This window comes from Perognathus longimembris, chromosome 10 (genome assembly GCF_023159225.1).
Source record: "Perognathus longimembris pacificus isolate PPM17 chromosome 10, ASM2315922v1, whole genome shotgun sequence".
NCBI classification, from domain to species: domain Eukaryota; kingdom Metazoa; phylum Chordata; class Mammalia; order Rodentia; family Heteromyidae; genus Perognathus; species Perognathus longimembris.
This window is the reverse complement of record NC_063170.1, coordinates 20,560,219-20,582,192: the sequence shown is the minus strand read 5'-3', so window position 1 is coordinate 20,582,192 and position 21,974 is coordinate 20,560,219. Positions and strand designations below refer to the sequence as shown.

General features: G+C 56.4%; 1 protein-coding gene across 2 annotated transcripts in view; it reads left to right on the top strand.

The window, feature by feature from the left end:
- The window catches only part of Cpne2 (copine 2), a 38,239-nt gene extending 19,382 nt beyond the window's left edge, over window positions 1–18,857 (top strand). Inside the window, exons 4-15 of one of the 2 annotated variants that reach the window (XM_048355531.1) lie at window positions 710–781; window positions 1,428–1,511; window positions 1,608–1,697; window positions 2,751–2,849; window positions 3,231–3,317; window positions 4,471–4,530; window positions 5,071–5,204; window positions 7,432–7,486; window positions 10,290–10,341; window positions 11,961–12,094; window positions 16,619–16,852; window positions 17,940–18,857. In XM_048355531.1, coding sequence (XP_048211488.1) covers window positions 710–781; window positions 1,428–1,511; window positions 1,608–1,697; window positions 2,751–2,849; window positions 3,231–3,317; window positions 4,471–4,530; window positions 5,071–5,204; window positions 7,432–7,486; window positions 10,290–10,341; window positions 11,961–12,094; window positions 16,619–16,852; window positions 17,940–18,047 — 1,209 coding nt within the window. In that variant the 3' untranslated portion in view covers window positions 18,048–18,857. Of the gene's footprint in view, window positions 1–709; window positions 782–1,427; window positions 1,512–1,607; window positions 1,698–2,750; window positions 2,850–3,230; window positions 3,318–4,470; window positions 4,531–5,070; window positions 5,205–7,431; window positions 7,487–10,289; window positions 10,342–11,960; window positions 12,095–16,615; window positions 16,853–17,939 lie in introns of both variants that reach the window. The other variant, XM_048355532.1, reaches the window with a different exon arrangement.
- The last annotated feature ends 3,117 nt before the right edge of the window (window positions 18,858–21,974 follow it).

The following is a 21,974-nucleotide window of genomic DNA, read 5'->3' as shown; positions in this document are numbered from 1 at the left end:
CCTGCTATGAGCAGTCTGTGTCTGTCTGCTCCTCCCTGCCCTTGCTTCCCTGGGCTATGGGAGCCACGCAGGGCCCCGCCTTCCCAGGCAGAAGTCTAGCTTGCCTGGGGAGGCCAGGCTGAGAGGACCTGGCCACTTGTGTTGCTGGAGGAGGGCTTTCTGGCTTCCTGCCTGTGTGGGGGAAGCCAGAGAGGACTTGGCTGTTCCTGCCAGCCAGGCTGTGATCTGAGGACCGTGGCTATGGGGAAGAATGGGTGGAACATCCTAGGGTACCCAGCGGGCTCCTGCCCTTGCCTGGCCTCAGTTTCCCCAGCTGCACAGTGCAGATGCTACCATACTGGCCCCTTGGCCTTCTGAAGACTGTGGAGGCTGCAATGGGAGCACAGGGAGGCTTCTCTCCACAGCTCAAGGACTTCCCCCCTCTACCGCTTTCCCTCCTCTCCCCCCCCTCACATCCCTCTCCCACATCCCCTCTCCTGAGCCACAGGGAGTCACTTTCTGTTCCGCATAGCTGGATGGGTTTCTTAGAACCAGGAAGCCAAGATTTGAGGAAGCCCAGAGACAGGTCCAAGGTGGCCCAGAACACTCCCATACCCCGCCCCTCTTCCAAGGCCAGACATCTGGATCTGGGGCACCCTGCACCCACCATGCCCAGCCAGTTGGGGAGTGGGAGCCGCTAGCGCCCCCCTCATGGCCCTCTCCCTTACAGATTGCCGCCCAGGAACTGTCGGACAACCGGGTCATCACGCTGAGCCTGGCAGGCAGGAAGCTGGACAAGAAGGTGAGCGGCATGGGGAGGGCTTGCTTCAGGAGTGGGGTCTACTCCCCTAAACCAGGCACCCCTCCTGTCCCAGGACCTTTGCACTTACTATTCCCTCCTCAGACATCCGCACTTCCTTGAACATTCTCGCGATTCTTGTGGCGCCCCCTCTGCTGTTCTCCCAGGTGACCTCCCACCCCCAGAGCCCCTCGTGGGAAGGGCAGCAGCCTTCGACAGCCCACCCTCCCACCTTCCTCATCTCTAATGGAGACGCTCACGCCTTTTGCTTTCTGCCCACTAACTGGATTTAACCTCTTTATAGGACCTTCTTTCTAACGGTCATCGGTCCCTTCAGTAATTCCATCAACAGCATAGTTGTCATTTTCAGCCTCACTGAGACAAACTCCTCTCTGGGGAGCCTGGGCCTGCATTGGGGGAGCAGCACCCCACCTGAAGTCCTTCTGGGCCCTAGAGGCTGCAGCTCCTGCACCCTTGGACTCTCAGGCTCAGCGGGGCTGTAGCTGCCCCAATCTCCCACCTGCCTTTACAAAGTCCCAGGGGGAGGAGCCAGGCTGGCCCACCCGTGTTGTGGGAAGTGGCCAGGCCACATCACACCCAACTTGGGCAGTGTGTGTTCCCTTACCCACGTCCTCCTGTATCCCCCCAGGATCTCTTTGGGAAGTCGGACCCGTTTCTGGAGTTTTACAAGCCAGGGGATGATGGCAAATGGATGCTGGTGCACAGGACTGAGGTGGGTGTGGGGCCCGGGCTGTCACAGAGGGTCCCCATGCCGGGAGCCCCATCCTCACTGGGCCTGAGCGCAGTCCTGCCCCTCGCTGCCCTGTAGGTGATCAAGTACACGCTGGATCCTGTGTGGAAGCCGTTCACTGTGCCCCTGCTGTCCTTGTGCGATGGCGATTTGGAGAAGCCCATCCAGGTAATGGGGCTTGAGGCCCTGTGCCCAGCCCTGCCCGAGGCTGCACTAAGTTGGTCCCTACCTCGCAAGGAGGGAGTGGGAACCCGGGTCCAGTGGTCCATGTGTTTGCCTGGACAGGGTCTCCCCGAACCCCGCTCCTGCACTGCCCATCCTTCCGGAGAGCCAGCGCTGCTGGCTGGGATTGTAAGACACCTCTGCCCTGCCAGTGTGCTCACCAGCGGACCGTGGGTGGCTCTGAAGGGACAGGTGGGGCAGAGGCGACAGGTCAGGATGCGGATGGAGCCCTGGTCCCCAGAGAGCTGCAGGTGCTTTGCTCTCTGAGCCTCTGGAGACCCATCAATAGGATGGGTTACAACAGTCTCTGCCTTCAACCTCCAAGTGTCATGGCTGCCAAGTTCAGGTCTCTGTTACCATCTCAGCTAAGAATGGCAGTCTAAGCTGGGTGATGGGTGGCTCACCCTGTAATTCTAGCTCCAGAGGCTGAGATCTGGACGTTCATGGTTCAAAGCCAGCCCAGGAGGTAGGTGTCATGGCTGCGCTCCTAGCTACTCAGGAGGCTGAGATCTGAAAGTTGAGGCTTAGGGCCAGCCTGGGAAGGAAAGTCCACAAGATACTTAACAACCAAAAAGCTAGAAGTGGCTAAAGGACAGTGCCTAGGCCCTGAGTTCAAGCCCCAGTGCTGGCACAAAACAAATAGTAAAAATAGCCAGCCTGGGCAGCAAGGTCTGTGTGACTTTTCTCCAAAATTAGCCAGCAAAAAACTGACCTGGAGGCATGGTTCAAGGGATAGAATGCCTACCAAGAAGGCAAGCTAAGTGAGGCCCAAAGTTCAAAGGCTAAGAGGAGCAGAGGGTCCCAACCAGAGGAGGACTGGGTCAGATGTGTCAACAGGTGAGCACTGTGCACCTGGAGTGAGATCCACCTGCCCCAGCAGTCCCAGAAGGCTTCCTGTAGAAGGCATTGCTGGCCCCAAAGCCATTGGGGTGGATGCCAGGGTTGTCTCGAGGTCCTGACACAGGACAGCCTGGGGTGATCATGCCGGACCCTCTCCAGGTCATGTGCTACGACTATGATAATGATGGTGGCCACGACTTCATCGGTGAGTTCCAGACTTCTGTGGCGCAGATGAGTCAGGCTCGTGACGGCGTCCCGGTGAGCTGTGGGCCCCTGTCAGCAACCTCAGGGGCCCAGGGGCTCTGAGTCAGGCAGCCTGGGGCTTAGACCCCGCTTCTTCCTAAGCTGGGTCCTCAGGGTGCTGGGGCCTCAGTTTCTCCATCTGCCTGGGGGCAGAGGTGTAGGGTGTGTGGCGGGGAAGTGAGATGGAGCAGGCCTAGCCTGTGGTATGTAGTCACAGCTGTCCCTAAGCCTGAAGTCAGGCCCTCTGCCCGGTGGGGGGGAGGGGTGGCAATTGCCAGCCTCCTGCCGTTTTGGGCACAGGGCCAGTTGTCATGGCTGTGATGGAGACTCGGGAGGATGGGGTGGGGGGCTGACCCCAGTCAGCCGCAGCTGAGCCTCTCTCCACTTGGGTGGCAGCTGGAGTTGGAGTGCATTAACCCCAAGAAGCAGAGGAAAAAGAAGAGCTACAGAAACTCCGGTGTCATCATCTTGCGCTCCTGCAAGGTGAGTGGTGGGGACTCCACAGATGGTGTAGACAGAGCTCACGCCAGCGAGGCCTGGGCTCCACTCTGCCTCTGCCATGTCCTGGCTCAGTGATCTCACAGGGCCTCGTCTCCACATCTGTAGAGTGGGTCCAGGAGAAGACAGAACATGGGTGATTCACCTCATATTGGGTCTGCTCGTGGTTACAAACTGTCAGCAGCTACCACTGTCCACACCGGTGGCTTACTCAGTGCATGCTGGACATTGGTGGACAGGGGACCAGGGATGGGGTACTTTCTTCTCTAGTATCTGTGAGGCCCAGGTGGCTGTGGTCCCCAGGATAAAGCTAGGCCACTGAGGCCCATAATGCAGCAGAGCTCGCAGCAGAAGGGGCCAGGCTATGGTCCTGGATAGCTGGTGGTCACCTACCTGCTGGACAGGGAAGACATTAGGGAAGGAGGCCTGCGCTGGACAGCAAGATCCCGGGTTCCAGTATAAGGTACAGGGCTTAGGTGACACTGCTTTCTCAGAAGCCAGGTGGGCCCCCGGCTGTCACAGGATCATAACCGCCCTTCAGTGGCAGTGCCACAGAAACACACTCTGCAGAGGCCAGACACCATCTCTGTCCTCATGTCCAGCACAGCACTCATCACTCACGTCCTTTCTTAGCCTTTCCCCCTCCCCTGTTGATGAGCTTAAATGACCTTAAATCCCTGGGAGAAAGGCCAGTGAGCTGTGCCAGGAGGAGGCAAGGCCATCCAAACAGATGTAGTCAGGAACAACTTCATCACCTCACGGGGAGGCCGTGGCCCGAGGCCAGGACTCCTGGCTCAACAGCATTTAGGGCTAGGAGGGGGGTAGGGACTAGACAGCACTGAGGGAGGGAGACTTACTCCATGGGTAATTGATTAGTGCTGGGCACCAGGACCCTGCCTGGAGCGATGTATCTGCACGTGTGTGTGTGTGTGTGTCTGTGTGTGTGTGACACAGTTGTGTTAGTATCCCTGCCCCCTGGGAACTATCACTATGAGGCAATCTGAGAGCTCTGGGCTTGGTGTGTACTCAGATCAGTCTCACCTCGTTCTGGCCTTCTGGTGGTTACCAAGGTGGGGGGGGGGCACCTCCCTGAGGGCATGGGTGATCAGTGGGACCCACTGAGTCCCACTTCTTCCAGATTCACCGAGACTACTCCTTCCTGGATTACATCCTGGGCGGCTGCCAGCTCATGTTCACTGTAAGTCCTTTCTCCCCCACCTCCCTGAGGACTTAGGCTCTATTGCCACAGAAGGGATTTGAGCTAAACCTCAGAAAGGACTTCCCAGGGGCAACAAGTGTGTCTGGCCTCAGAGGAGAGGGCACAGGTGGCTTGGGTTCGGGGTGAGGATCCGGGAGGGGTTTAGCAGGGAGAGGCAGCTGTGTAGGGCCTAGAAGGACAAAGGGGAAAAGCTGGCCCAGGTCTTCAGGCCTAGGGAGCCTGACACATAAAGGCCTGGGAATGGGAACCAATGAAAGCCTGGGTAGATGATAGTGAGGAGAAGAAGGAGCCAGAGGCAGTGACTTCATCTCGCATTGCCTCTGGGCAGTAGGTAGTATGTTTGGGCAGTAGGGAGCTAGGGGTGGCATTAAAGCAGAAGAGTGATAGCGTCAGACACTTCCGGTTTCAGGCCTTGTTATACGGATGGTTGGGGCTTGGAGACCAGCGGTGTTCCTGAGTCCCTTTGGCCTGTCCCCTTCCCAAAGGCCATGCTGAATGGCTCTTCTCCCTACTCCACAGGTGGGAATAGACTTCACAGCCTCCAACGGGAATCCTCTTGACCCTTCCTCTCTGCACTACATCAACCCCATGGGCACCAATGAATACCTGTCAGCCATCTGGGCGGTGGGGCAGATCATTCAGGATTACGACAGGTGAGCTTGGAGAGGACTCTGCAGGTCTGTGGTTTTCCTGCAGCCTAGAGAGCTGGCTTGCCACCTCCAGAAAGGACCCTGCGCGGTAGGGGATCTGTACAGTGGGAATGGCTGGCCATGTGGTATTCTTGTGGTTATGGCCCCTTCCTTTCCCTTGGCAGACATTGCTAATTGATTGCCGTACTCTTACATACCCAGCCCAGATTCACACTGGGATCCTCTGCCCCATAGTACATTGAAAAGCCAGTGGGAAAGGGAGGAAGGGAAGGGAAGGTTCATCACTATTGCTGTAGTCTCTCCTTTCTCATCTGGGAAAAGAAGAGGCCAAAGTGTGAGCCAAGAACCTATCTAAATGCACACAGAACTGGGGGAGGGGCTGCCCCCCCAAGCATCTTTGTTCTAAGTCTCAAGTTTGCTTGGGACTTACATAGGACAGTCTGCTGTGGACCTTCTTCCCACCACAGGGTCTTGGATGGGGGCTCAGTGGATAGTCGTGGAGGGTCATCTGGCCCTCCATGAGGAGGGAACTATTGTCACAGATGGTGCCAGGAAATGGTGCCTTAGGAGCTGGGGAGAAGGTAGCCGGTGTCAGAAATAGACAGGTAAAGAGCAGGCACCGGGACTAGGATGGTGGCTTAGTGGTAGAGTACTTGCCTGCCAGGCATGAAGCCCTGGGTTTGATTCCTCAGTACCACATAAACAGAAAAAGCTGGGAGTAGTGCTGTGGCTCAAGTGGTAGAGTGGTAGTCTTAAACAAAAGTAGCTCGGGACAGTGCCAGGCCTTGAGTTCAAGCCCTAGGACTGGCAAAAATACAAATATAAGAGCAGGCTCAGAAGCCCTGTGCACTTAGTCTCCTAGAAAGAGACAGCCAGGGACAGAATACCCACCAGGGTATCAGGGCCTGATGGGTGGCTGCAATTCCAGCTCCCATTAAGAGAAGTACAGAAGCCAGGTGCTGGTGACTCACACCTGTAATCCTGGCTACTCAGGAGCTGAGAGCTGGAGTTTGCAGTTCCAGGCCAGCTCAGGCAGAAAAATCCATGAGACTCTTATCTCCAATAAACTACTAAGAAGGTCAGAAGTGGAGCTGTGGCTCAGGTGTACTAGCCTTGGGCAAAAAAAGCTCAGGGAAAACACCTAGGCCCTGAGTTCAAGTCCCTGGACTAACACCCAAAGAGAGAAGGAGGGGAGAAGGAAGGGGAGGGAGGGGGGAAGGGAGAGGAGGAAAGAGGGGGAGGGAGGAAGGGAGAGAGGTACAGCGTGCAGAGTAAGAGAGGAAAAAGTTCATCTGCAATGTGAAGACCCTGGTGTTCTGCTCTATAGACTCCCACTTTCCCCCCAGGCCCTTCATTTGGCCATCAGATGGGCATTCTAACATGGCCAGGCCCTTATGAGCTTGAGGTATGGAGTTTGAGCTACCATCACCTTCTACCCAGCTCATTTAAGCTCCTGTCTTACTGGTCTGCCTCCCTGCTCTACACTGACAGCCTCATGACAGCCCTCTAGGAGCCTAACTAAAAGAAGGAGCGAGAAGAATGCATTGGAGTTCTTTGAGGCAGGAGCTATGGGAGCACCAATGAGAGGCATGAATGGTGTATAGGGACCCACCAATGGCCCAGAGAGAGAAGGGGCCATTTCAGTTGGGCTTTAGAGGACACGCAGGACTTTGCTAAGAGAGAAAAGATTGGAGACAGATGGGACACAACCACATTGAAGTTGGGGCAAGGAAGTGTCCTACAGTGTGTGAAGAACTGCAAATGACCAGTGGCTAGGGCTGGGGGCAGATGAGGGATAGGCAGGCTCTGGGGCCAGATGATTGCTAAAGCAGACTTCTTATTGTAGGAGCACTTTCCCAGCCACAGCGGAGGTTGGGAGGCTGGTACCATGACCTTGGCTTAGCGGCTACCCCAGTTCTTAGTTTGAGAAGGATCTAGAAAGCTGTACCCAGGTTAGCAGTACTGTTGTTGATTAGCAATGCCTGCCATGGATAGAGACACATCATAGACACATGCTCTTGGTGGGCCTGGGTTCAAGAGAAGTGTGTGTGTGTGTGTGTGTGTGTGTGTGTGTGTGTGTGTGTGTGTACAGCGTTTCCTTTAGGGGCGAGCTTTTTCTCTGTCAGGCAAGGACCCACACCTGTTCAAGGGGCCAGGTTGGGAGAATGTGGGTGGTTGGAGGCCCCTGTCCAGATGTGTCAGCCTGTTTTTCTTTCCTCTCTGTGATTAGTGACAAGATGTTTCCGGCTCTGGGATTTGGGGCCCAGTTACCACCAGACTGGAAGGTGAGTGAAGCCGAACTTCTTTTTCTTTTTTTTTTTTGTTTTGTTTTGGTTTGTTTTTTTTTGGCCAGTCCTGGGGCTTGGACTCAGGGCCTGAGCACTGTCCCTGGCTTCTTTTTTGCTCAAGGCTAGCACTCTGCCACCTGAGCCACAGTGCCCCTTCTGGCCATTTTCTGTATATGTGGTGCTGGGGAATCAAACCCAGGGCCTCATGTATATGAGGCAGGCACTCTTGCCACTAGGCCATATCCCCAGCCCCGAACTTCTTTTTCTTGTAGTTGAGACAGGGTGTGTGTGTGTGTGTGTGTGTGTGTGTGTGTGTGTGTGTGTGTGTGTGTCTTCCCCAGGACCTGCTGTGGGAAGGTATTGGGTGGGAGGCCCAGGTGCTTGGTCTGCAGAGCCCACTCATGTCTTAAGCGTGGACTGCACGCGGGCACCAAGGCTCTCTGCTCTCCGAAGCCCATGTTGAGTGGGGATGACAGAGCAGCCACATTTGGCAAGTAACCATGCAGGATGCCCACTTGAGTTTGCATGGTACAGGAGCATCAATTTCTTAAACATAAGAATGCTGGATATCCTAGGGACTTCCTTCTACTGAAAATCACCTGCCGTTGAGCTGAGATCCTATGTCACCGGGCTTCCACACCCTGTCTCGTGTCTCTAAAGGCAGGCAATGTTACAGAGGCTGACCAGAGCAGCACAGGCCTGGGGGGAAAGAGCCAGGGGATGGGATCCAGCTCCGCCTGGAGGGTGAGGGAAAGCTTCCTGGAGGATGCCATCCAAACCTAAAGGGGAAAGGAAGGCAGTGGAGCAGAGAGCCAGGGGTTCTTCAGAAGCTGGGTGATGGGCCTGGCATTGGAGCTGGGGAGAAGGCAGAGCCCTTGGGATGTTCCTGTGCATGGGGTTCTAATCAGGGTGTTGTTGAGTAGAACCTGGCTGGTGAGGACAGGCAGGGGAGGAGGGAGAGAAAGGCTGCGGTGGGGAGGGGAGCCCAGGGCTAGCTGGAGGAGCACTGGGTTTCTAGCTGAGATGGGGAATGGTATGAGGTGGGTTGGGCAGGGGAGATGGAGGGAGGCCAAAAGGGAGGCTGACGGTGTTTCAGGAGCTCCAAGGAGATGAATGGCCTCTGGCCACTGGCTGGAGCTCATGAGAAGCCGCCAAGCTGGGGATGGGGGATGGAGCCAGAGGGGCAGAGGGAGGAGAAGGGGCAGCATGACACCATGGAAAGCCAAGGGCAAAGCAGTCATGTTTGCTGAGCATGTGGAAGGTTCTGGATGCAGCTTCATGTTCTTCCCACCAAGCATGGGGCAGCGCCACAGAGTGGCCACGGGCCAGAGGCTCCCTGCAGGCTGGGCCCTGACACCTTTGAGGGCAAATGGGAGCCCTGGCTGGGTGGCAAGGGCCGAGCCTGGCTGGACACTCGTGAGAGAGCAGGAAGGATGGGCAGGCAGGTCACGGATGGAGAAAGGGACCAGGAAAAAGGCGGAAAAGGGGAAAAGGGGGGTGGCTAGGCATGGGTGTGGGGAGCCGGGCACCAGGCAGGTGAAGCTGCGTGGAAGCTAGGCCCGAGTGAGAAGCCGACCGGATGGAGCCACACGATGTCTTCCCAAGGTCACCTTGGGAATGTCATCCGGGTCATTGCAGGTGGGCAGATGGGGATTCAAACAAGTAGCTGCAAGGGGCGGCGATGTCAGTTGCAGCCGGTGCCCCCTGTCCTGCTTTGTCTTTTCCTGACGAGCTATGGCTTCCCTCCCGTCTCCTCTGGTTCTTTGTGGGGAGCACTGTGCTCACCCACAGAGTCTGGGCTGGTGAGGTGGGCAGTCCAGCCCCATGTGGCCAGAGGCCCTAACCTGGAGGGCCCAAGCTGGGCCTCTGGACCAGCATGGACGCCACACGGGGGCAGGGAGGGCTGGCGGCGGGGCCCAGCACGAGCCTGTTGCTAGGACACCGGCCAGCTTTCAAAGAACTCCGTTGAATGAGATGTTTTCTTCAGCAAAATCCTCTTTGGAAATGTCACAGGGCAACTCTGGGGAGGTAGGGCTTGGCCAGGCCAAAGGCCTAGTGGTGCCAAGCAGGACATTGGAACCGACTAGGAGACGCCAGATGCCCTGGCCCTCCTTCCCTGCTGCCAGAACCTGTCAGGCCTGGCCCTCTGCATTTGGCTCACCTCATTCCTGTCCCACAAACAAATAAGAGTGTGAGCCAGCCCTCCTTTCTTGCCTGCTTTTCTCCCTCCCTCCTTCCCTATCTTCCTTCTTTCTTTCTTTCCTTCTTTACTTCCCTTTTTCTTTTTTCTCCTCTCCTCCTCCCACCTCTTTGTACCACAGGGCCTTTGCATATGACCTTCACTCTGGCTGTTGTCCCCTTTCCCTGCCTGTACCCCTTCTCAGCTAAGTGCCCCTCTCCCTGGGAGTTTTGCCCTGTCCGCACCCTCCCTGCCTGGGCACTGTCCTTATGACACTGATTTACTGGTGGTCTCCAGGAAGGCACTTGGTCTCCTTCTCACTGTTGAGGTACCTGGCACACAGTAGGTGTACAGTCATTGCTTGTGGACTGAAAAGCTCTTAGCAGGGTGAGGTGCTTAGATCTCCTGGCTACCCAGAAGAGAGAGAGGTGATGTAGCAGGTTTGGTTACCCCATGATGGAGGGAGTGTGTGTGTGTGTGTGTGTGTGTGTGTGTGTGTGTGAAAGCCGATGTGAGGGTCAGTTACTTGAAGGGGTGGGGTGAGGGGCCATAGCAGTGACTGGGAGTGGGGTTGGACTTGGGGTGGGGGCTGCCGCTCACTGCCCCCCTTCTGCATTGCAGGTCTCCCATGAGTTTGCCATCAACTTCAACCCCACCAACCCCTTCTGCTCAGGTGAGTGTGGCCCCCGCCATCTTCCTGGGTGGAGGGAGGGGCCAGGCACTGTCGCTGTCCGCTGTCCCTTTCTTTGGTCCCCTGGGCCACACTTGCTCAGAGTGACAGGTGGGGGCGGGCGCGAGTTAGAGTTTGGAGTCAAGCCCTGCTGGGTTTAAGCGGAGCTGCTGCAGGTACAGTCCTGGCTATGGGGCCTTGAGGAAGTCATTGGCCTTGACCTTTGTGTCCCCAGGGAGGTGTGACACTCGCCTGCTTTCTGGGGTGGCCAGGTGAGAGCTAGAGGAAGCAGTTGGCTCAGGCCCTGCATACCCCAGGAATAGGAGAGGGCCCCCCTCTTCCTTGTTGACCCAGTGTGGGTTGCCTGGCTGGGTGTCAGGGCAGGGCCTGTGCTCGCCTGACCCCAGGCAATGACAGGATTGCTCACAGACATGAGGGGCGGAGCAGGGCTGGGAAGGGGGGCACCTGGGACCTTTCAGCCTGGGATTCGGCTTGGGCCTAGCAACCATCTTCCCTGGGGGGCCCAAGCCTGAGCCAGAGTTGATTCCAAAGGGAAATGAATCATGTTGGCAGCTCGTGGTACGGCTTGGCAACCATGGTATCTCCTGGCACAGCTAGGGGGCCCCGTGCCCCTGCTGGTAGCAAAAATGTCACACAAGTGGGTCCACTTCACCCCTGGGCCACAGCCGCAGGGCACAGCCGCAGGGCAGGTGGCTGTGTGAGGGCCAGGAGCCGCAGCTATTTAGAGTATGTAGTGTGTCAGGGCTGCGCTCACCCCAGGACCCCCACCCTGAGCAGACACCACTTCCAGGTGGCTACCATATCACCGCAGGCTTGGCCAAGCCCCTGCTCTGGTGGGCAAAGAAATCAGATTGAGCCAGGTGCTGGTGACTCACGCCTGTCATACTAACTACTCAAGAGGCTGAGGTTTGAGGATTGAAGTTAGAAGCCAGTCCAGACAGGAAAGTCTGTGAGACTCCAGTTAACCACTGAAACATCAGAACTGGAGCTGTGGCTCAAACAGTAGAGTGCCAGCCTTAAGCCAAAAAAAAGGGCAAGGACAGTGTCTGGACCCTGAGTGCAAGCCTTAGTCATAGCACACTAAAGAAGAAAAGGGCTGGGAATGGGGCCTAGTGGCAGAGTGCTTGCCTTGTATACATGAAGCCCTGGGTTAGATTCCTCAGCACCACATAAATAGAAAAAGCCAGAAGTGGCGCTGTGGCTCAAATGGTAGAGTGCTAGCCTTGAGCAAAGAGAAGCCAGGGACAGTGCTCAGGCTCTGAGTTCAAGCCCCAGGACTGGCAGGAAGGAAGGAAAGAAGGAAGGAAGGAAGGAAGGAAGGAAGGAAGGAAGGAAGGAAGGAAGGAAGGAAGGAAGGAAGGAAGGAAGGAAGGAAGGAAAGGAGGGAGCAGGATGGATGGAACAGTTAAACAACTTCAGGTCCCACAGCCCAGGAGGGGTGAGGGCAGATCCTGTCTGGCTCCTGGCTCTGCCCCCAGCCCCGTCCTCAGGACCTGCCCATCTAACAGAGGCAGAGATGGTTAGTGTGAAGTCCACCTCCAGCCAGCAGGGTGAGTGTGGCATTGAGGGTGGGGACTGATCCAGATTCTTCTCTGAGGCAGGTGTGGATGGCATCGCCCAGGCGTACTCTGCCTGCCTGCCCCACATCCGATTCTATGGTCCCACCAACTTCTCCCCCATCGTCAATCACGTGGCCCGCTTTGCAGCCCAGGCCACGCAGCAGCAGACAGCCACGGTGAGTAGTCAGCTGCGGGCGTGTGTGCATGCTGGCATCTGGCCGGCGGTGGCCAGGCCCCTATCTGTTCTGCCTCTGCCGAAGGGCTGGTGAGCAGGACAGTCTCTGCCTGTCCGTTCACTTGTGTTGTGAGGGTTTGGACCAAGCGTGGCTTCCCGGAGCCAGATGGGAAGTAAATTTCATTGCTTTGTGATAGGATGTAGGCCTGTGACTCAGGGAGATGCTCCCCCCGCCCCCCGAAAGGTGAGTGAAATCCCAGGACAGTGGTCACCAGGAGCCTGTGGCCCCTGAGGTCCTAGAGCTGACTTTCTTGACCCCAGGTCCAATTAGAGGCACACCTGCCATGCAGGAAGGCAAAGGAAATGCCTGGTCCTGGCCTGGGGCCTGCTGTCAGGGCCACAGCCTTACTGGCAGGGTTGCCAAGGCTGCCATGTGGTACGGGTCCCTGGTTCTCTCCCTGCCTCACCTATGCAGGTTGAACCCAGGCCCACCTCACTGGCACAGCCAGGGGCTAGTTTATTCAGGGTCACCTTGCCACCCTCCCAGCACCCAGGTGGAGTTCAGGGAACCGTGTCCCAGGACAGAGTGAACAGCAAGTAGGAGCCTTGAGGTAGGGGCAGGGGCTGGTGGACTCCCCTGTGATCGTGACAGAAAGGCCCAGTGCTACTCCGCAGGGGTAACCGGGACAGGTCCCAGCCTTGGGCCCTCAGACACGATCAAGTCCTCTTATAAAATGAGGACGCTCCTGCCAGCCGTAGCCCTACCCCATCTCTTGGTCATTTGAGCCTGCAGTTGAAGGGATGGAAGACAGGCTTGCATTTTTTTTCCCCCAGGAAAAGCTACCTAGGTAGAGAGCAAGAGTTCAAGCCAGCACTTCTGGGGCTCCTCTGCCTGCTACCTTGCCAGCTGAGGTTAGACCAGCTGGGCTGGGGCGCTGAGGAAGGTGGCCCAGACCTGCTGCACCCTGTGTCTAGAGAGGCTGGGGCTCAGGGAAGCCCTAAGTATGCTTTTATGTTCTGAGAACAGGAGCTAGAAGACTCAATTCAGAGTAGAACCGGGGCCTTCTGCTGAGCTAAAGGGCGTGAGGACCAAGCTGAGCCTCCTGGTCCCCATGCCCCTGTGCGCCCCCTCTTTCTGTTGCCTCCCGGCCCCCTTCCCCTGGCTCAGCCCCGTCACTCACCCAGGCTGAGGCCCTGTGAGCTGAGGGTCTGTACCCACGCCTCTGCTCTGAGGTTCTGGCGTGGATATGGCCATCTCCTCCCATCTATAGCAAATGAAGGGCCTGGGGCTGCCCAGTATCCCCGGTCCACGCTCTGGAGAGCCTCTTTTATCTCCCCCACTTCCTGGCAGTGTGGCCAGGACAGGCAGCTGAAGCTCTCTGGCTCCTCCTCACCTGGCCAACAGCCCCTGCCTTCTAGAAGCAGGGTGAGGACTCAGCTGGGCCGGTGTACAGCTTGTGAGAGGTGCTTAGTGCTTGCTGGTAGGTTGGGGTTTTTTGTGGGGAGGGGTGGGGGTTCTCAGGCTATCATTTGGTGATGCCAAACACTGTTAGACCCCATAGCAAAGGAAGCAGTTTGTGGCGTATCTGATGACTGTGCAGCTGGGGTTTCTTTTGCTGTTGTTTTTGTTTGGGGAGGAGCTCTTTGGTGCAGCTTCACTCTCCCTGTCCCCAGACATATGCGCATACATGCCTGCCCTCCCACATACAGGAAACGGAGAGCAGGTGGCGCGGAGTCTCTCTAGGCAGGCCCCGCTCTCCCATTCATTCGCTCTTGGTGTCTTCCTCAGTGTGGTCCTAAACCGCGCTGGGAGGGCGGTGGGCACCATGAGCAGGGGACGTAGGGAGGGGACAGGTCAGGGGCACTGGCAGTGACATCATGGGACCGGCATTGGATGCTGACGGAGGGCTGTGGGGAGGACAGGAGGGTACAGGCAGGCTCAGCTGACCCTAGGCGACAGCCATCATGGCTCTGCATCCTTCCCTTCGGGACGCCGCAGGCCTGCTGCTCATGGTGTCCCCACTGAGGGGAACCAGGACTCGCCTGGGAGTTCCCTCCATTCCCATCCCCACACAGCCTACTTCTCAGAAATGAGCTGGGTGAGTGCAACTCGCCCAGTGACCGGAACTGCTGTGGGCTGGTCTTTGTCTTCTAAATCACATCCAGGTGAAATGCATTAGGTTCGGAGGCTGCTGTTTCCAGCCCTGTAAACCCAGACACAGGCAGGAGCGGGAGGCTGAGCGGGAGGGCTCTGTTTCTGGGGCTGGATGGGATGCCAGGCCGGTGAGATGCGGCGTGTGAGGGGCTGTCCAGGGTGTGTGGCGGAGAGGAGTGTGCAGAGGGCTCTCTTGGGGTTCTAGCTGGCAGTGGAAGCAGAGTTCACACCTGCGAGTCTTGGAGCTGTGGCTGGGAAGAAAGGAGCAGAGCCGGCAGTGCTGGGTGCTGGGTAGCCCAGAGCTGTCTGTGGGGATTGTAGCGCCCCCTCCTGCTTGATTCTGCCCTGTTCTATCCTCAGCCCTCTCTTCCTTCTGATAAGCCCTGGAGTGGTAATGGGTTGTTGAGACTCCAGGGTGGCCCGCTCTGCCCAGGCTCAGCCAGCAGCCCAGAAGCTGCCAGCTGCACTTGCAGGAGTGCAGGGCTCACAGGAGTGAGGGCTCACAGCTGGGGCCAGCCTCTGGGCCCTGCCCAAGGTGGCTCTCCCAGAAACGGGTGGTGGGGGGGAGGGAAGAGAAGAGACTTGCCCTGTCAGGATCACAGCAACAGGCATTGTACAATGGCTAAAGAGGAGGATGTCACAGAAGGGCCCGACTTTGGAGCTATCCAGACTTAGCTTTGAACCTGGACTCTGCCAGGCCCATGTTGGGCCTTTACAAATCACACAACAGTTGCTGAGCCCATCTCCAAAATGGGGCTCAGCCTGAGGCTGACAGGGAGAGTCTGCGTTTCCAGGGACGCCTCACCCTATCTGCTGGTACCCACCCCTTGATGGGCCTGGGCTCCCCTGCTCCCTGGGGAGCAGGGCTGCAGGCTGGCTGAAATGGGAGCTAGGACAGGGCCTGTGGGGAGTGGGGGCGCATGCTCGAGCTGGAGGGGGCTGGACACCAGGCCCACCGCTCACTGGAGCAGCCAGTGAGCCAAAGGCCGGCATTCCTCCTTGTGCGCTCCCTGTTGCCAGCCTCAGGGCCCCAGGAACTTTGCTCTGTACTACTTTTGGTGGGGACAGTGGTGGGTGAGAGGGATGGGGCCTGTTTGGGCTTCTCAAGTTCACCAAGCCAGGGATGAGGGCTGGCAGCAGCCCTCCACTGCAGGATTTGGGCTGCCATCTCCATGGCAACAGGTATCCCCAGCTCAGGGATCTGTTTCTTAAAGGCACAGTGCTGTCTAGAGCTGGGGGTGAGGAGAGGTGAGGTGCAGGTCTCCACTGGCACAGCCCACTCCTCCCCTCCCCTACATACTTGGGACACAGGAAAGCAAGGCACCCCCGGGAGGTGGATCTGGAAAGTTCTGCAAATTCCCCAGGAAGCTAGCTGCTCTACTAGGTGAAAAGGTGATTCAGAACCAACCTGAGTCACCTCTGCCCTGAGCTCTGCAACCTGGCCTAGTTGGGGCTGTGGTGTTCTGCATGCAGAGGCCTCTCAGTGGAGCCCAGCCCCACAGGCCTTGGCTGGAGAAGAGAACCGAGTCCCCTCGGCAGGGCAACAGCCAGCCTGGAACAGAGATGAGTTGAAAATGAGGTGCCAGGCTTGGAACTGCATATTCACCTTCCCACCTGTCACAGTTTGTACTTTACCCTCACTCACCCACGCTAATTATTCAGTATTTTTTTTAACCAAATGATGTAGAACTATGGCACTATATATGAATGATCAGCAGCATTCACTTGCCATGGGTCGGGGGTGAACGTAAAACACAGCAAGCATACAGGGTGGTGCTGGCTAATGGCTGGAGCTCATGGCCACTGTTGGCCCTGGACTTCTTGCCTTCTGGAGGTCAGCGAAGGTGGGAGAGGGTAAGACATGGCTCCCTGCCAGGGCTGCCTCCCGGGAACGACCACACAAGACCAGACCCTCCCACCCCCGAGGGTCAATGCCAAGGCTGGGGTGTGACCCAGAGTCACTTAAAACCCACGAGTGCTGGCCCCTCCGCTATCTACCTCTCCTGCTGTGCTGAGTAGGGAAAGAATGGGGTACAGACTCTCCTGCCCAAGGGGAGCGGGAATGAGGAGACTGGTCCCAGCGTCTCTCAGCAAAATAAATTCCTGCACAAGCCGGAGCCTGTCAGGAATGCTGTGGACTGGACTCCTGCCATGTGCCAGGCACCGCATGGCTTTGAGTGGCATTCCCATCTCGTAGATGAAGACACTGAGGCACAGTGATTAAATCAGTTGCCCAGATGTAACAACTTGCAGAGCCGGTCCTGAACCTGAGGCTCAGACGCCCAGAATGATGGGCCTGGAGGAAGGGGGAGTGGAGGGGGAGAGAGGCGCTTGACTTGCTCAGTGCCCGCTGGCCTCTCCCTGCAGCAGTACTTCATCCTCCTCATCATCACGGACGGTGTCATCAGTGACATGGAGGAGACAAGGCACGCTGTGGTGCAGGCATCCAAGCTGCCCATGTCCATCATCATTGTGGGTGTGGGCAACGCAGACTTCGCTGCCATGGAGTTCCTGGATGGAGACAGCCGCAGGCTGCGCTCCCACACGGGCGAGGAGGCAGCCCGTGACATTGTGCAGTTCGTGCCCTTCCGGGAGTTCCGAAACGTGAGTTGGACCTGGGCCAGGAGGGGTGGGCACAAAGCCAAGCACCTAGGGCTCACACACAGTCAAGGGTGGCTGTATGGGGGGACGTGTCTGGCCCAGCCTTAGATCTTCCATCTTCAGCTCCATTGGCTTCCTGGAGGCCTCTGAGGTGCTGGGAGCTGTGCCTGGCCTTCCCCCAAAGCCATGGTGCCGTGAGCTCTTGCCTCAGCTGAGGGAGCACGGGAGCAAGCAGGACTCAATCCAGACTGGGTGCCCTGGAGAAGCTAACCCTGGAGGCAAAGCATTTGAGGCAGGGGGGTGAGGGCAGAGGCCCCCACAGGTGAGGGGCTTTCCTGTCCATTACACTCAGCTAGCCCCTCATTCTGCATAAGATGGAGGACTGGAGGCCTCTCAGCCTCTTTTCCCCAAAGCCCCTGGAAGAGGGACTCGTGGCCTATCTTGTTGCTACAGCTTGCCCTGGCCTTGTCCAGTCCCCCTCAGGTCTGCCCACAAGGAACACTGGCAGCAGGGCTTGTGAGGAGCTTCAGAGGGGATTAGGGTCTTAGCCATGCTACTGCCCTGTTGGGACCAGTGGCTCACTGCGTGGCCCTGGCAAGCTTTGAGCTCAGGGGTCTCATGGCTCAGCACGAAGTGACTGAGTGGACATCATGCCTCATCCAGCAGCCTTTGGGTTTGCCTGGGGTGGCTCTGAACCTCAGGAAACAGTAGCTTCCCAGGGCCCAGTGCTGGGCACGGTCACTGGCGGGTGCACAGGATAGTCCCACGTGACTGGGAACCAGTCACCATCACTCATAGCCAAAGAGGTGCGCAGGCGATGCCCGCCAGTCAAGTAGGCTGTGCAGCTCTTTCTTTGCCCTAAAAGCCTCCCACTGACAAATCCATCCTAAAATGTTATTTCTGGGCATCTGCCGCACACAAGGTAAAAGTTCTCGTCAAGGAAGCTGCTGCTGACAGTGGGGGTTTGGACAGGTCCTGGCCGTCCGCCCACGTCGGTCCCCTCTAGACCCCTGCCCCAGGCTCTGTGGACAGTGTCCCTCCCCATCCTCACTTCTCCTCTCTCCTCCCCACCCCACCCTCAACCCTGCAGGCAGCCAAAGAGACCCTGGCCAAAGCCGTGCTGGCGGAGCTGCCCCAACAAGTTGTACAGTATTTCAAACACAAAAACCTGCCCCCCACCAACTCGGAGCCCGCCTGAGCCCAGCAGTGCCCACGCTCCCCAGCCACGCACGCTCACCCTGCCTCCTTGTGGGTGGCCTTTTCTACCAGTCCACGTTCTTATTTTTTACAATGGACCCCCATTGCACCCATTTTCCCCCAGAGCAGACGGGCTCCGTGTGTTCAAGTCAACCCCCGATGCTTCCAGGATGAACTTCCCTTCTCCCCTTAAGTATTGAATGTACTTTGTATAATTCTCGTGGAATTATTGTTATTCGAGAATAAAGTTTTTACAATCATAACTGGCTTTTTTCTAAGTAACTAGCTGCAGAAAGGAATATGTCCCCAGTCAATACTTTATGTTGTGGTGGGCACCCAATTCCGGATGTGTTTTTAAACTGTGTTCTGTTTGTTACACTCAGAGTAATAAAGGAGTTTGCAATGTCCCTGCATTCACTAGCTCCTTCTTCAGCCAGGACCCTAAGGAGCTCACTGATCCAGAAAGTGCAATCAGAACTCCTCTCCCTACCCAGCACCCCTGCAGGAACTGGGGTGGTTCCTTCTGTGTAGGGACCCCTGTGAAACTAAGTTCAGGTCATGGTGCACTGAACATTCATACAGGTCCATGCCATGTCTCTAGTGTCCCTAACCTTCTGTTCACTTTCCCTGGGCCCACACTGTCCCATTTTTCCTGCCATCTACTCTCTCCTCCCCTGAGACATCTGGGCAATGTGGTCTATAGTGTGTGAAAGCCTCTTTGGGAGCAGGGCACTGATGGCTCACATCTGTTATCCCAGCTACTCAAGAGGCTGAGATCTGAGGATAGTAATTCAAAGCCAGCCCAAGCAGGAAAGTCCACGAGACTCTTATCTCTAATTAACCACCAGAAAACTGGAAGTGGCACTGTAGCTCAAAGTGGCAGAGTGCTAGCCTTGAGCAAGAGAGCGCAGGAACAGCGCCGAGGCCGAGTCAAGCCCCATGACTGACCCCCCCAAAAGAAGCCTCTTTAGAGGCGTTAGAACCTGAACTAGGGCTGCCTGAGCCCTGCCATTTCTACCACGTCCCCACCTCCAGGCACAAACCCAGCTTCATGAGATCAGCCCATGGATCACCTGAATCCAACTTCCTCCCTGCTCCCCGTTCCCTCCTAATATAGCACCCCCAGTCTCTTCCCAGGAGTTTGTCAGCCCCTCTGACACAGGCTCACGTTTAACACTATGGTGTTTGACCATGTCCCATCAAGAGACCATGGATGTGTGGAGAAGCAGTCCATCCTGAGGCAGGGGCAGAAGGCAGACTGGAGTCAGGCCACCTCTATGCCTGTCCTGCTCCACCACCACCAGCACCCTCTGGTCTGTAAAGGACTGGTGCGTGCAAGCCTCTAAGGACCTAGCCATTCCCTAAGCCAGTCCCCACCTGCTCTCCCAGGTCAATATATCTCCCCAGAGGCCAAGTGGGTCCCACTGCTGGCCCCTGGCAAGCTTAGGACACCTCCATCCCAAGGCTGCTGATGCTCTGGCCGCCAGGGATCCAGATGAAGGGTTCTTTGGGAACACCATCCTTTCTCTCAAGAGGACTTCAGGAGATGGGGGCTCTGATTTGTGGAGAGTCCTTTAGGCACAGCACCCCAGCCACTGGCAGGCAACATGCTGAAACCCAGCACCAGCACACCTGGCTCATTCTGGCTGGTCTGCAAGGCTGGGTGTTAGTGAGACACCAGCCTAGGACTTTTTGTTTAGCCCTGGCTTGGCAGTGAGACCACCACAACGGAACAGCCTCTTCCTAGCCCCTTTCCCTTTGTGCCCTCGGAGGATGGCGCATTGGGTGACCACTTCTCACCAGACCTCCACACCTCCCTTAAAACGCCTCAGAATAACTTCCTAGGTTAGTGAAATCAGGGAAACTGGTACCTACCTGGTAATGGCAAGGCCAAGTCGCTGCCAACGATGAGAGTCTGCCCCCCAGCTCATGCTCTTCAGATCTGATGGGCAGACCAGTGTCAGCCTCCAGGCCTCCCAGCCTTCTGAGGTCTGCCCTAGCCCTGCCTGATACACACAGATGAGGCATACAGCACATTCTTGTTGGCCTAGTTCACAGGGGCAAGGGGAGCCCATCCCTAGACCAGCACCCAATCCCTCTTAACTCCCCAGGGGTTGCTGCTGCTACTTGGTTCTCTTCTCTACACATGGACAGCAGGAGGAACCTTGGGAACCTGAGCATACAGAAGCTTCCACGAAGGCCTCCGCAATGTGGTGTGGTTTTTTTTTTGTTGTTGTTGTTTGGCTGCTAGTCCTGGGGCTTGAACTCAGGTCCCAAGCATTGTCCCTGGCTTCTTTTTGCTCAAAGCTACCACTCTATGTCTTGAGCCACAGCACCACTTCTAGCTTTTTCTGTTTATATGGTGCTGAGGAATCGAACCCAGGGCTTCATGCATGCTAGGAGAGCACTTTACCACTAGGCCATATTCCCAGCCCTGATGAGTTTGTTTTTGAAGCCAAAGAAAGCCAATCTTTCAAATGTTCCAGTGAAATCCTGGTTCCATCACCGAGTCACACAATGCAGTCAAGTCACTGAGATTGGGGTGCGGGGGGGAGATGATTTCCCTTATAGAATGTAGAGAAGTGGGGCTGTAATGTGGCTCAGTGGTAAAGCACTTGCCTAGCAAGTGCAACATCCTAGGTTTGGTCTCCAGTACCAAAAAAGAAAAAAACAAAACAAAAAATGTAGAGAAGGTCTGATCCCCAGAACGCCACCGATTACATATAGTATCACTGCGCTAGAACAACACTACACACGATGGGCAGAAAGCTCCAGCCAAGAGCAGTCACCTCTGCCTGAGCCACACTCTTCCTGTTGCTGAGATCCCCCCACCCTGAAGCCGCTGCTCCAGCAGGTAAGGGAGCAAAATGCCAGCCCTTGCCAGCATCATTAAGGCATGAAATGTGTGACTGCCTTCTTGTGCTCAACCTGTGACTACAAAAGTGTTGCCAAGATTCCAGCCTCCCACAGAGCAGAGCTTGCCTTCCACCCAGGAATGCGTAACTAGGCTGGGCACGCCAGGAAACCAAGAAAACACCCAAGTCCAAATGGCTGTGTGCTGCCACTGAGCTCTCCTTGTTTTCTTGGAGGGGTTTGAGATGACAGTACGGAACCGGGTGTGCCTGAGCCATTCACATTTGCCTGGGAGAGGAACACACAGCAGAAGCTGGTAGAGGGGCTCTGGCTGCCAGATCTGACCCCTAGCACATCATGGGAACACCCCAGCATGGCTGGGAAGGTCAGCGCAGTCCAAAAGCCCACACCGATCACACCCCTCTGTGCTCTGGAAACAGGGAGACCCATGATTACAGCACTAATGGTGACTACCATTTACCAAGCATTGGCTCCACATGACCTTTCCTCTCCCTAGGAGGCAGTGCTCTTTCTGCTTGTTGAGGAGGAAAGTGAAGTCCTTGCCTGAGTGACACAGCTAGCAAACGTCTTGCTCCCAGTTCAAAATCACTGGGCTGTCCATGGAGGTGGAATAAGGCTGAGTTCCCAGGGAAAAGGGAAAGCCGAAGCAGAGGGGCTGGGGTTGTATGGAGGCAACTAGAAAGGAAGACCACAGGACCTCATGGACTTTCCAGCCCAGGCTGGTTTCAAACCATGATCCTCAGACCTCAGCCTCCTGAGTAGCTAGGATTACATGCCTCAGCCACCAGCATCCGGTTAACCTCTGCTTTTCAGAGAAGGAAAAGTAGGTGCTTCTCACTTTCAAACCCTTTTTCTCTACACCCAGGTGAGTAACAGGCCTCAGACGGATGGATGACAAGAAGTGCCTAGAAGGGTGACCCGGGAGACTTTTAGTTATAACTTGAGGTTCCCCACTCATGTGGTTAGAGTTATAATACTGCCACCAAGGACAACATAAGCTTTAAGAAACACATCCCAAACCTTGTTTGTACCCTCTTACCTAGTTGTAAAATCC